Genomic DNA, 13,112 nt, shown 5'->3' with positions numbered 1-13,112 from the left:
ACAATAAGAGCTCTGCTCTGAGTTAATGTGGAGCAGGCTTCTGAAATCCTTGGAACTTGTAGGAGGAACTCTGATCTACTGGCTGTATGTAAGATAAGGCAGCTTCTCAAGTAACCTGGTCCTGAGCTGTATAGGGACTTGTATGTCAATACCAACACCTTGAACTTGGCAGCAATTGCCTACTTTTCCTTCTGCCAGTGGGAACTCTGGATCAGAGGTCTTTGAAGGAACCGTTTTGCAGAAGGCTTAGTTTGTATTCTGCCCACTGTCAAAGATGCTCTAGACTATACTAAAATAGCAAAATTCAATCCCAATATAATCCAGATTATAATAGCAGATTTCTGTTACGTATAAATTATAAAATATTACTTTGCATGGAAATAACTCTCATAGCACATTACACAAATGCCATACCTGGGTTCTCTGCTTTTTACCACTTGAGATCCAATATAACATTTTTTGTTTTGTTTCTGTGTACCCTGGCACCTGTAAGTGTTTAGTAGTTTACATTAAATGGGAGTCATTAACAAATTTTGGAATTTAACTGTGATTTAGCTGGAATCTGCTTGATACCATTACTAGATTAGTAAATATTTTTTCCTATCATTGGAATATTAAAAGTGGAAGTTCTCATAAATGGCATTTAATTCAGTGGATTTCTGTCAAAATGAAAATAATGACCAAGGAACATAGCAAGAGTCCACAAGAGGTTGTTTTTCAACAGCTGGTAATTCAGAAACATGTTGCCTTTGATTCTGGATGTGGTATATAGCCATCATGACTAGTAGCCATGACACTTTCAGTTTTCAATAGTATTCATATTCAGGTAGTCCTGGACTTGTGTGTATTGGCTTTTTTTATTTATTTCTAGTTACATTGCTAAATTTGAATGGAAGAGTATTAGTGCTGTTCAAAAACCTGCTTCAGTGGCATCACACTGAGTATCTTAAAAAAAAAATATATATTATGCACTATATAATCAAGTTGCTTTAAAAGACAACTGAGTTTTGCAGTGCTTTCCCTCTCCAGTTTATGTGGATATTGTAGCTGTGATACTTCATCTGGTCTGCTGTTTTGTTTTGTTTTTTGTCCAGCAATCTTGGACACCTCTTTAGTCTCAAATTGTGTTTATTTTCTGTATATCACCATATATTGGGTATTCAAAATTTGGCTTCCTCAGGAATTATTTCCTTTTTGAAGTTGATGAATTATTTTCTAAAGTGTAGAAAATCAGTCAAAATAGCTATAGGAAACATTTTGTAAAAAAGAAAAATTACCCTTCTCTTAAATGTTTACTTTTCAGTTTACTTTGCCTGTTGTATCAAACCATTTTAAAAAGAATTTTTTAAAATGAATATACTATTATTTTTCAGTTATTATCTGATCTCTTTGCTATGCCACCACACAAATGCTTTGGATATGTTTTAGTACTAGGACAGCATGCCATTGCATTGCAAAAAGGACGGGTCTGCTGGCAGGTATCTGAATATTTGGGATTTCAGGCACCTTAAAACAGGAATGCTTAAAAATCAAGATTGCAAACCCAGTCTGTGTGGCTTTTAAATAATAAGTTTACCGTAAACAGTGGCCAGAATCTAGCAAACCCACTAACTGCAAAATGCTGAGAGAGCAAGAGAGCTCAGGGTAACTTTCTGATTTAGGGCTCAGATTACAAAACCCAATCTTAGGTTTGGGCTGTTTGTAGGCTGCCACTGTTAAACTCAATACAGGGAATGGGAAACTTCAACCAACCAACCACCTGCATGCCCCTGGTGTAACTTCTTGATTGTTCTGGGAAAAAAAATGGGATCCCTTGCCTTGTTGACATAGAACCAGCTTTAGATGTACAAAGACTGTAGCTGCTGGGACCAGATGGGGAGGACCCCCCCCCCCCGTGATCCTGTTCAGTCTTCCTTGTTTCAGGATTGCTGGATAGTGGAGATTTGCTAATTCAGATAACACAGTGATACATTTATTGAGATGCAAACACCTAGGGCAAATATTTGAACTTCATGTGCTTAAAGCTGTTATATATGGATAGTCTACATTCTAAATTCTACCATTGAACAATTATTAATGGATGGTGTTCCATCTGTCTGTCTGTCTGTTTGCAGGACTGTATTTCTCCAGCTGTTTATGCCCCCAACCTCCAAAAGGGACAGCACAATAGATAGTTGTTGTGAAGGGTTTACCCAGAGAAATGTGCTGACAGGTGTTAGTCCCTTTCCATCTCTTACTTACCCTAATGTCGAGAGAAAAAGAATGCCCACAGCCATGGAAGTGTTACTGAACTCATGACTATCTTCTTGTCTTAAGATTTAAAGGCTAGAAAACAACACAGTGCCGTGTGTTCTATGTTTCACCAGCTGGTGGCAATATTGGCAATCTCCGCTTGCCCCAATTAGGGTGACAAATACAGATTTCATGGCTGACCATGTTTTCTAATTGAATGCCCAATATCTAACTGCTATCATATGGGAAAACACTATTATTTTCAAGCATTTCTGTTTATTCTGACCCTCAGTTACATATCTGATTATCAGTTGTTCTTTATTTTTTTGAATAACCCTTAGTGCCTAAAAGGGTTCTAAACTACCCAACTGTTGGCTGTGTTTTCCAGATCAGTTTCTTTAGGATTTGAAAGACACTTAAAAAGGATGTTCACAGGTTTGTTACTATATAAATTTGGTTCATTTTAAAGGATATGTAAAAATCTAATTGCATTATTTTCTGGGTAACCATCCTCTACAACCAGTTTTCTAGAAAAAGTTGGAAATAGGATATCTGTGGGAAAGGTCACTGGTACTTTGGTTATTTAGCCATATTCGTTAAACATCTATAAATTGTATAGTTCGGATCATGTATAACAAGAAGGTTCGGCAATACTCTTTGTTTAACACCAAGGGGTAAGATGAAACACTTAAAAGGGGTGTTTTTTTATTTATTTTGTACTGTATAACACTTTGATTAAATGCAGTGTGTGCATTTTGAGACTCTTACTTTGTAAAAGCTATTACAGATTCGCCAAGAAAGGAAATTTGTGCTTCCTTCTTGAATGTTAAATTATTTTATTTTGCATTTTATATGAATACAAATTAAAACTGAGCCATCAAACTGCAATAAATCAACAGTAGTGTTTCCCTTTTAAACTTTTTGTATTGTAAATAGAACTGTTCAATAAAATATTGTCTGTTATTAAAGATGATTTTTATGGTGTCTGGGATTCTACCTAGGAAATATTTGACCTACCTAGGAAATACTTCACCTACCTAGGAAATACTTAATGAAGTAGATACATCATTGCTTTACAACTTCTAGACCACACAACATTGCATTTTGTATAGCAGCCATACAAAGCAAATGATCAAGGCCATCAAGCAAATGATATTGCTAAAGTAAATATGGTCTAATATGCCAAGTGGCAATGGAACACAGTGACAAGGTTGAAACACTGCAGAGTTAAGCTGGCTTTTCTTAGTTGATCAGTTTGGCCAGGTTTGAAAACTCCCTTGGCAATAGACTCAAAAGCATGGGAAAATATTAAAGTGATTGGGCATGCAAATAGTTAACCTTTTTTATATTCTACGATTGCAATTTAAATATTTACCCACAGAGCCACCCATGTTGTGATGGCTGCTTTTCTGCCACTACCAACATCTTTGCAGATCAGCTAAGGTTTCTGACTCCCAAATATTTTAACAACAGTAGCTAAAATGAAGACGGTTAACAGTGTGTGGACTTTAGTGCGATTTCAGTTCAAGTAAAGACAAGTGCCTCAGATACATTCTATTATGATAGTTATCTGCATTTTCCACCTTGCTCTGGGTGGGAGATTTTGGGGTTCTAGTAAAGTAGACCCAACAATCCTGAAGCCTGTCAACCCCCCCGCTTTGTACTACCGAAGTGGCACCATCTAGGCACAAGAGGGAGAGGTTTTCGTAGGTTTGGAGGAGCCCAACCTTTTAAGAAGTACAGGACACTCGTGGGGAACCCTCCCCCCAAAAGCCCAGTGAAGCCTTAGCAAGTTACGGGGGGGGGAGGGGATGAATGAAGGATCCTAGAAAAAGGCATGGCTGGAACCCTAAATGCTGCCACATATTGAGTTGTTTTGGGAGATTTTATGTTTAGAGAAGTTTTTTTTTTACGTTTGATGTTTTTAATATTCCGTTGGGAGCTGCCCAGAGTGATTGGGGAAATATTATTATTATTATTATTATTATTATTATTATTTCGCTGGCCCCACTAGGCACCGGGCCTAGAAAGCAGCCTTTTTCCTCAGCGCCCTTTCCTTGCGTATCACAGCAGACAGGCGGCAGCCACTCTCTTCCAACAGCCAAAACTTGGCTAAGGTATGCTTGGGGAGATCTTCCTTATTAGATGAGGCCTCAGAAGACAACGGAACCAATGCAGCCACCTCCGCGTTCCAAGCCGAACCTGTTCAGGCCGCGCTCGCGTCGAGGGGGCGGGGCCGGAGGCTGTTCGCAGCAACACCCGAGCGGCGGAAGCACGTTGTCCCTTGAGCCTGTCGGTTGCCAAGGTTTCCTGTGGCGGGGGGGAGGGGGAGAAGAGGGGGGCGCTGGCGGCTTCGGGGGGGGGGCCCTCTGCCTGCGCTCCTCACCTCGCGCCACCAAGAGGCGACGCCGCCGCCGGCCGCCACCACCACCATGGCTTCGGCCTGGGCGGGGTTGACTGAGCGCGAGCGGGACGGCTGCCGGGAGCTCCTGGATCTTCTCCACACGGACGACCTGCTGTCTCTGACGGACACGGTGACTAACCGCCTTGTGCAGCCGGACGACCGCCAAGGTATGGGGGGGGGAGTACATGGAAGGGGCCTGCGGACTTTAAGGGGGGTGGGGAGTAGAAGTGGAGCCTTGTGGGTCTCACTCCGGAGCGGACTCTCGTCTTCTAGCTTAGTCAATGCAGAGACTCTGGCCAGAAATGGGCGAAAGCGGGGCGGAGACCTTGAGTCCCTGTCAGGGGGAAAAGGCGAGGTTTCAGTAAACAAACAATAACAAAAATCGCTTTTTTCGAACATAAGCGCCTCGAGGGGAAATGGTCGAACCTAATGGAAAAATAATAATACTGCATAATTTTGGTATTTCTAAGAGGCGGGGGAGGGGGAGGGACGCGGACAACAATGAACGATGGGGTTAGTATTTTGGAGTTTGTTTTTAAGCTACTTTATTTCTCTCCACACACACATCCTCCTAACTTTCAGTGTTTTTTTAAAAAACAACAACAACAACAACAACAACACCACACTGCCAGCGATTTGAAAACAAGTGCAGATATTTGTATGCTGTTTTGCCACAATAGGTCTTGGGGTTGTAGGAACAAAACTGATACTCTGCTCCAAGTGTGACTTGACTCTTTGGCTCGTAGAACTGCAGAGAAAACAGCAGGCAGGGTTCACTTAGCAAGTCTTTGGACTTCAGGAGCTGTGTTGTCGTTGTGCACTGTTTTAAGGGGGCACAGTTGCAAAAGTATTTGGAAGGGGGAATCCTTAAGATTCATTAACTGAAATCCTTATATATTTTTTAATCTTTAACAAATCCATCTGAAGATTCTAGCTGACAGGAGCAGCCCTGTCTGCCCTCTTGGCCCAGAGTTTGTCACCCGTCCTGCTTCCAGATCTGATTGAAGAGGTTTATATTTGTAAGCCATTCCAGGCGCCTTTTTCACTAACATTTAGTGGGTGTTAGAAATAAATTTGTTTGACCAGAAAATATGTCCAGACAAAAATGCATGCTGTCATGTTAGCTATAATTTTTTGTTTATTTTGTGAAATAGGGATTTTTATGATCTTCTGACAGCATATGTTTGTTAAAGACTATTTGCCAGTTAAATATGATACTGGCATATTAAATTCATGTGTCTTTGATGAGACCAAGATAAAGAAGTACTTTATATTGCTAATATACCTTTAAAAATAGTTTGCAGTTTGGGTCTTTTACTATTATTTTAACTGTGTCCAGATATAAGGGAGCCATTATGAGAAAATCACTTTGTGTTGTTTCCTATTGTTACTTGGCTGATGATTTCATACAGCTGCATGAGTAGTAGTGTCATATGATAAAAGGTAATGCTTATTTGTAGGTAGATAGAAGTTGAAGTATGTGGTTACTGTGTGGAGTTAGTAGTGTTCATGGCTTCTGCAGCCACACAGGTGGGACACTGAAAAGAATTAGGGGAGCTTCTAAAGTTTTCGAAGCCTGTTCTTGCCATTGAGATGGAGGCATTAGTGACTCAGTGTCGTTGGTCAAGAGGCTGCTTCCATTCTGCTTGGTTCTCTTCTGACCACCAGGACAGTGGCAGCTCTGCCTCTCCAATCCTCGAGTAGTATTGAACACTAGTCCTACTCACAGTAGATCCATTGAAGTTATTGGACATTAATTTCAGTGGGTCAACTCCGAGTAAGAATTGGTAGGATACAACCCATTGTTTGCATCTAAAGGAAGGTGTGTTCTACTGATCTGCCTTTGCCTCTCCTGTCCCTGTCTGAATTTAGTTTGTACATATGTGGATTCTTGGCGTAGGGGCTTCTTTGTGTTGCTGCCTACTGTTACATAACCAATATTTTCATACAGCTGCACATCTACCACATAACACAAATGCCCCAACTATTACCATACCATGTACATGTGCAGTCACAGTACTATAAAAAGGAATTGCAGCATACATAATTTAAAATACAGTGATCTAGTGATGGTTTTTTTACCTGGTGAAGAAATGGTTCTAAGACTCTTACCAGGGAGCATTTACAACCTCTGTAATTCTTAGTGTTGTATCCAGTGGACTTCTGTAACAGAACTTAATTTTTTAAAGCTTCCTGAATGTTCTTTTAAATTGCTCTGGAGGGTTGGGCCTTCTGAACTCCGATTTTGAGGGCAGTTGCAGGACTATGGTAGGGAAGCAGAAGGTGAAGTCCCATTGTGTGAACAGAAGCCAGCTTCCACAACATTGGATTCTTTGCTTACTCAGCAGTGATCAAATACATGTGACTGCAGCAATAATTTATAATAAAGAACTGAGCCTACAGAAAGATGATACCAATGAAGGTGTTCAATTTAAGTTTAGCACTTTGTTCTGCCTATAAACTAGAATGCTTATAGAACACTAGAATCCTATGTTGTGTTTTAATTGTGGGATGTGTTATGTTTTTGGGAAAAAAGAAATCCTACAGGAACTTGTCAGTATTCTACTATACTGAGCATCTGGCTAGATTGTCCAACTTTTATCTCTTCCCATCTTCCATCAGTACCTAAGGGAAGGGCTACTGTGCTTTGGAACACAGTGAAGTAAAGTTATAGCTCCAAGTGGGAGCTGGGAACTAAAATAAGAACATGTATGTGCTTATCTGAGAAGGTATTTGGGGAGTACATAGCCGGCTTTTTAGTACTTAATATATAGCCTTTGGAAGGTGCTCTGATTCAATTTAAAATGTAAGAAGCCAAACTAAAGAAAGTTATAAGACTTTAAATAAATTAAATATTTGAAATGTAAATTGTAGAGGTTTGCTGTGAGCACAAGTTGCACCTTATATTTGTAGCATTTGGAAGCAACTCAAAACTGTTTTGGATCATTTTCTTCTCTAGTTTTTTGGTGACCCAATGACTTTGGGAGGAGAGCTTTCCTGCTAGGTGATTTATTTTATCTTTGTTATACTGGCAAAGGCATTTTTCTCACCCCTCCACCACCTCCTTCCTAGAAGTACACTCTGTGAAATAAGAGAACACTATGTTTTTTTATTGTTAGGAAAAGAATAGTTGGAAAATAAGTCTAACTCCATCGCTTATGCCCTGCTTTCACATCCAGAATCATGACCTACATAAAGAAAACCATTCCTCAAATCACTGTGATTGGAGTACACCAGGGGTGTCCAAACTTTTTTCAAAGTGGGCGAGATTTGATGAAGTGAACATGCATGAGGGCCAACCAAAGCTTTTTTTACAAGTTTACCCTAAAATTGTTGAACTTTGTTTAGGATTGAAGTTGATGAGTTTTTTTAAAAAAGATTTTACTCCAGGACATATACTGCCATGGGGGCTGGATTAAATCAACCGGCAGGCTGGATTAGGCCCCCGAAATGGACTTTGGACATGCCTGGAGGACACTGAGAAAATTATCTACTGTGATTAAAAGCTAGTCCTGTCAGTCAAAATGAAATATTATTCCACCTCCCCCCCCCCCTTTGCGCATACACAACCTTTTAAATTCTGGGCATTTCCCCACTCAGCTTGGATTTGTATCTCAATAGAAAAGTGAGGGATGTGTGTTTAATTTTATGGAAAAACACAGGCAACAGACTTACAAGTTTGGTGATTCCCTGTTTGCCCTTGATACACTTTGTTAAGCAGGCAGTCCAAGTTGGGAACATCAAAGTCTTCCTGAATCACCCCAATATGCATCATTATTTGAGGTATACAGAGAGCTGATGCATATTCCTCGTAAATAACTATATGGGGGGAAATAACTTGTTGCAAATATTGCAAATAGATCCTTGTAGTTGAACATCTTTAGGCAGACTTAATTACGATAAGGATTATTCTATTTTGATTGGTGAATAATTCTTGACTGAAACATGCATTTCCATTGGATCTCTTATTGGCTGTCAATGGCAAGCTGAAGGGTTGTCGCTATGTAGCAGAGCAGCTGCTTTGCCTGCAGAAGATCCCAGGTTCAGGCCCCAGCGTCACCAGGTGGGATAGGGAAAGACCCAGTCTGAAACCCTGGAGAGCTGCTGCTGGTCAGTGTAAATAATGCTGAGCAAGATGGATGAATGATCTGACCCAATATAAGGCAACTAGCTTCCTATGGCGCATGGAACTTGTTTTCTTGCCGACCAACATGTGACTTAATTACATTGGACCATGAACCTGTATGGAAAAATATGTTCTGAATAGCAGTTGCCACTGAAGACAGACTCAACAATACTCAACTTCTCAATCCTCAGCGAGAACCTTGCTGCCTTTTACCTATCAGAGTAAAGTTTCTTTGGCTTGGGAGAAGGGTATGAGGGAAGGAACACCAGTGGCAAAATTTTGTGTTTTTGAGAGACATAATAGCTCGAAAGCACCTTTTAACGATTCTCAAGTGATTAAGACCAACGCTCAAGTTCCAGCTTTCTTTTGCAGAATGATAATTGGATTCAAGGAACACCCCTGTTTCTGATTTTATTTTCAGAAGCCATAAATGCCATCGTATTGTACAGTCAAAGTGCTGAAGAGCTGCTGAAGAGAAAGAAGGTTTTTCGAGAGGTAATCTTCAAGTATTTGGCAGCAAAAGGAGTCATAGTGCCGCCTTCTTCTGAAAAGCACCAACTTGTTGATCGTGCAAAGGAGTACTGGTGTGAACAGCTAAAAGATAATGGCTCGGAAGAAATCTATACTAAGCCTGATGTACAGGTGAGGTTTATTGTACATGTTTTATAAATTCAAAGCATTCTTTTTGGAAATTAGTTGCTTGTTCATGCTTTAATATGTTGTTCACATTTGTCTTCTATGAAGTAGCAGGGGGCATATTCTTTCTGTTAGAAGTGTGTCATGTGACAGCGTTTTTATGCAACATAAGCATCGGACCTTCCTGTCTGTTCCTCACATGCTTTGAAGATAGTCGAATAACAGGTGTCTAAATGAGAGAGGCTTCTGTGAGTGATTCCTACAGAAAGTAGGCCAGTTTTGGAAGCCATATTCAGCACAACTGTGCTTTAGAGCAGAGATGGGGAACCTGTGACCATCTAGATGTTTGAGTCAAACCCCTTTCATTCTCTGCAAGCTCCTACACATTTTTGAGGTGAGGCAACCAGAACCATAAACAGTATTCCAAATACACTCATGCCACAGATTTGCATCATGGCATTATTATATCAGCAGTTTTATTTTCAGTTCCTTCCTAATGATCCTTAGCATAAGAATTTGCCTTTCTCACAGCTGCCGCACACTGGGTCAGCATCTTCATTGAACTACCCTGAAGTACCCGCAGGTTTTGTTCCTGGGTAGTCACTGCCAGTTCAGGCCCCATGAGTGTATATGTGAAATTAAGATGCATCCGTTTTCACTTGTTTATATTGATTTGCATTTGCCATTTTCCTGCTCATTCACTCAGTTTGGAAAGTACTATGTGTACATCTGATTTCCCCCTACTTCTTTTGCTGCCTTGAACATGGGGGAGGAGAGGAAGTAGAAGTCCTATTGTGTGAAATCCACTTGCTCAGCATTTCATACAACCCATGACTAATGAATGGTTCCTGTTTGCGCAAAACAGAAATCTACAGAGGCTTTTTCTGCCTAATAAAGGGGATCCAAGTAAACTGTCTATTCCACACATCTTTAGACAGCCCCTTCATTTGGTATGCATAGTTCTGAACATTTTCAAAGCAGAAATTATGGCTTCGTTAATTGTTGCATTCCATGTTAGTTGTAGTCATAAGGTCCATTTCAACTTTGCTGAACAGTACCAAGTGGAAAGGAATCAGTACATTTTGTTACTGCTTAAAAGTAAAAGTCCCTACTTTGTTTTTCAGAAACCTGAAGAGGGAGGGAAGGAAGGAGGAGACCAGCAAGATCACAGCAAAGATTGCCACAGTCTGGGAGAGGAGTTTTGCCAGTGGTTCTTTGGAATTCTGAACTCTCAGAACCCGTTGGTTGGAGAACCACATGATGAATGGGGACCACAACATTTTTGGGATGATGTAATCCTAAAGTTTTGCTATAACACTTCAGAACAAAACATGGAAGAGTACTTGGGTGCAGAATTGGTTAGCCTTCGTTTACTGTCATTAGTGAAAGAAGAATACCTCTTCCTGAACCCAAACTTGGACGCTGGTGGGCTGAAGTGGACAGTTTCACGACATGGGTTAGTTGTGGTGGCAGTAGCAGGCACAGTTCATAGAAATACTTCTTGCTTGGGCATCTTTGAACAAATCTTTGGACTCATCCGATGCCCCTTTAGGGAGAACACGTGGAAAATCAAGTTTGTGAACCTAAAGATTGTTGGTCAGAATGCCCTGGAACCTGGGACCCACTTAGAAAGACCTTGCATAAAATATGAGCAGGAAGAACTCCAGGAATTCTATGTTTCCAATGATCTTTCCTTGGTTGAGTCTCAAAAATCCTGAGCATTCTGTGAGCAGAATGAAGTAGAACAGTTTGTGGGCCCAGAAAATACAACACATGAGCATACTTGAGCATTCAAGTAAGTTGTTTGCTTCTATTTCTTGAGTTAGACTTTCTGGTTGGATGACAAGCCAAAGTACCGCCTAAACAACTAGTGCTAATTGGGTTGACACCTAGTGCTGGTTGGGCTGACTCAGGTTCCCTAAAGTTACAGTCTGGCACATGATTTGCCCACCCTGAAGAGAAAGGAGGAATGGTGAGCAGATGCTTACCTCCTGCTACTCCCTCCAGCTACTCTTCTCTCTCCTGCCCTCGCTTTCCCCCACTGTGAGACATGGGGAAGTAAGCAGAAAGAAGCAAGCACAAATGAGAAGGATGCAAAATGGGGAAAGACGCATCGTCAGCTTGTCTGCCTGTGGCTTCCTCACCTTCTCCTTGGGGTAGTGGGGGCAGGGGCGGTAAGGGATATGTATGGATCAAGACCACCATATTGCCAAAGATTACTTAACAGTCACTGGATCTGTGAAGGTGCCTTCTCTTAGAGTAGTTCTTTCACATTAAAGAAGCCCTAAAAATGATGGAGCCAACATTAGTGTGCTACTGTTAGTTGGAAAATTACATTTCTCTTGGGTTATTTTTGTAATTTGCACTTGTCACTTAATATTTTTTGTGTAAAAGAAACAATGTTAGAATTAAAGCTGCTGTTGATCTCAATGCAATTACTATTTACTAGGTATATAAAAAAGGTTAATTAAAGAAATGTTTTTAAGAATTTCACGAATCTCAGGGTTGTATAGCGCAATGTATTTAATTATTTAATTTGCAGAGTACAACTATACTTGGTCTTACATCTAAAATTATAGCTACAGTGTTTAAGAAATTTCCATTGATAAGCCTTAAAAACAGTCTAATTTAACTTTTCTATAATTGTGAAATATTTTAAATCTATCCCACTTCGCAATTCATTGTGCCTGATTCTTTGTATGGCAGCATAGATACTAAGGATGTGCAGCTATAAAATTCAGAAAATGTGGTTCTGATTTGGGTCAATTATATCAAACTATTTTTTCTCTCATTCATTATTTACTTATTTATTTTAATACAGTACAAGCTCCAGTCCCGAAACTTAACTGGATGATATCTGACATTAGCCATACGTAGAACAGACCCATTGAAATCAGTGGACAGAAGTGGTTCTGCTCTGAGTATGTCTGAGATTAGTTGAAATTTTTACGGAAAATTATTGGGGGTTACAATTCTGAGTTAAAGTTTGCAATGCACCTTTAATACTTGGATTCTTCTTAAAATGTACTATTTTTATATAAAAACGAGTGAATGGCAGCATTTGAAAATCTTAAAGTTCTTGAAATCTTCAGGACTATTTTTGAAATTACACATCAAAGACTTTTTTGTATTACTTTGCCTTTGGCAAAAAGATGGAGGAGCTCCTTTCCATTCAAAACAAACAACCAAAAAACCTGACAGCTATCCTGGAAACAGAATGCCACCTGTATGTACAACTATAAAAAACAAAATGTTTGCTAAAAAGGACAGACGTTTCATTTTGTGAAAATGTTTTGTAAGGTCATTCAATATGCAGTCTTGTCTTGATATCAGTACAGTGCAGTCAGCTTCCATTAATGTTTCACTGTAGGTGTGGGGAACTTTTGTCCCTCCAGATGCTGCTGAAGCATCTTCAGATGATGCTCCAGTCAGCCCTAGCCAGAATGCCCAATGGCCAAGGATGTTGGGAGTTATAATTCAGCAACACCTGAAGAACCAAAGGTTGCCCACACCTGTTCTATGGGCTGTTGCTTCTTCTTTGCCTTTAACAACAGGTCGTGTTAGCAGGTAGTCACATTGGCCGCCATGTTTTCCAGTCACCCTTGCTGCTACTGATCCAGGTTTAAGTTTATTGTATTGATTTACAAAGCCCAGAATAACTTGGGTCCAGGATATATCTAAGGGATTGCTTTACCCTTTATAATCCAGCTTGAT

General features: G+C 40.2%; 1 protein-coding gene across 1 annotated transcript; it reads left to right on the top strand.

The window, feature by feature from the left end:
• Positions 1-4,593: 4,593 nt before the first annotated feature.
• Positions 4,594-11,193, top strand: LOC309368442 (uncharacterized protein C3orf38 homolog). Its single transcript, XM_081908549.1, has 3 exons — positions 4,594-4,803; positions 9,184-9,404; positions 10,523-11,193. Exons 1-3 carry the CDS (start codon positions 4,665-4,667, stop codon positions 11,114-11,116), a joined length of 954 nt encoding a protein of 317 aa, XP_081764675.1. The 5' UTR covers positions 4,594-4,664; the 3' UTR covers positions 11,117-11,193.
• Positions 11,194-13,112: the final 1,919 nt, after the last annotated feature.

Source organism: Podarcis melisellensis, assembly GCF_964234715.1.
Source record: "Podarcis melisellensis genome assembly, chromosome: 4".
Taxonomy (NCBI): domain Eukaryota; kingdom Metazoa; phylum Chordata; class Lepidosauria; order Squamata; family Lacertidae; genus Podarcis; species Podarcis melisellensis.
This window is presented reverse-complemented; position numbering and strand designations above follow the sequence as displayed.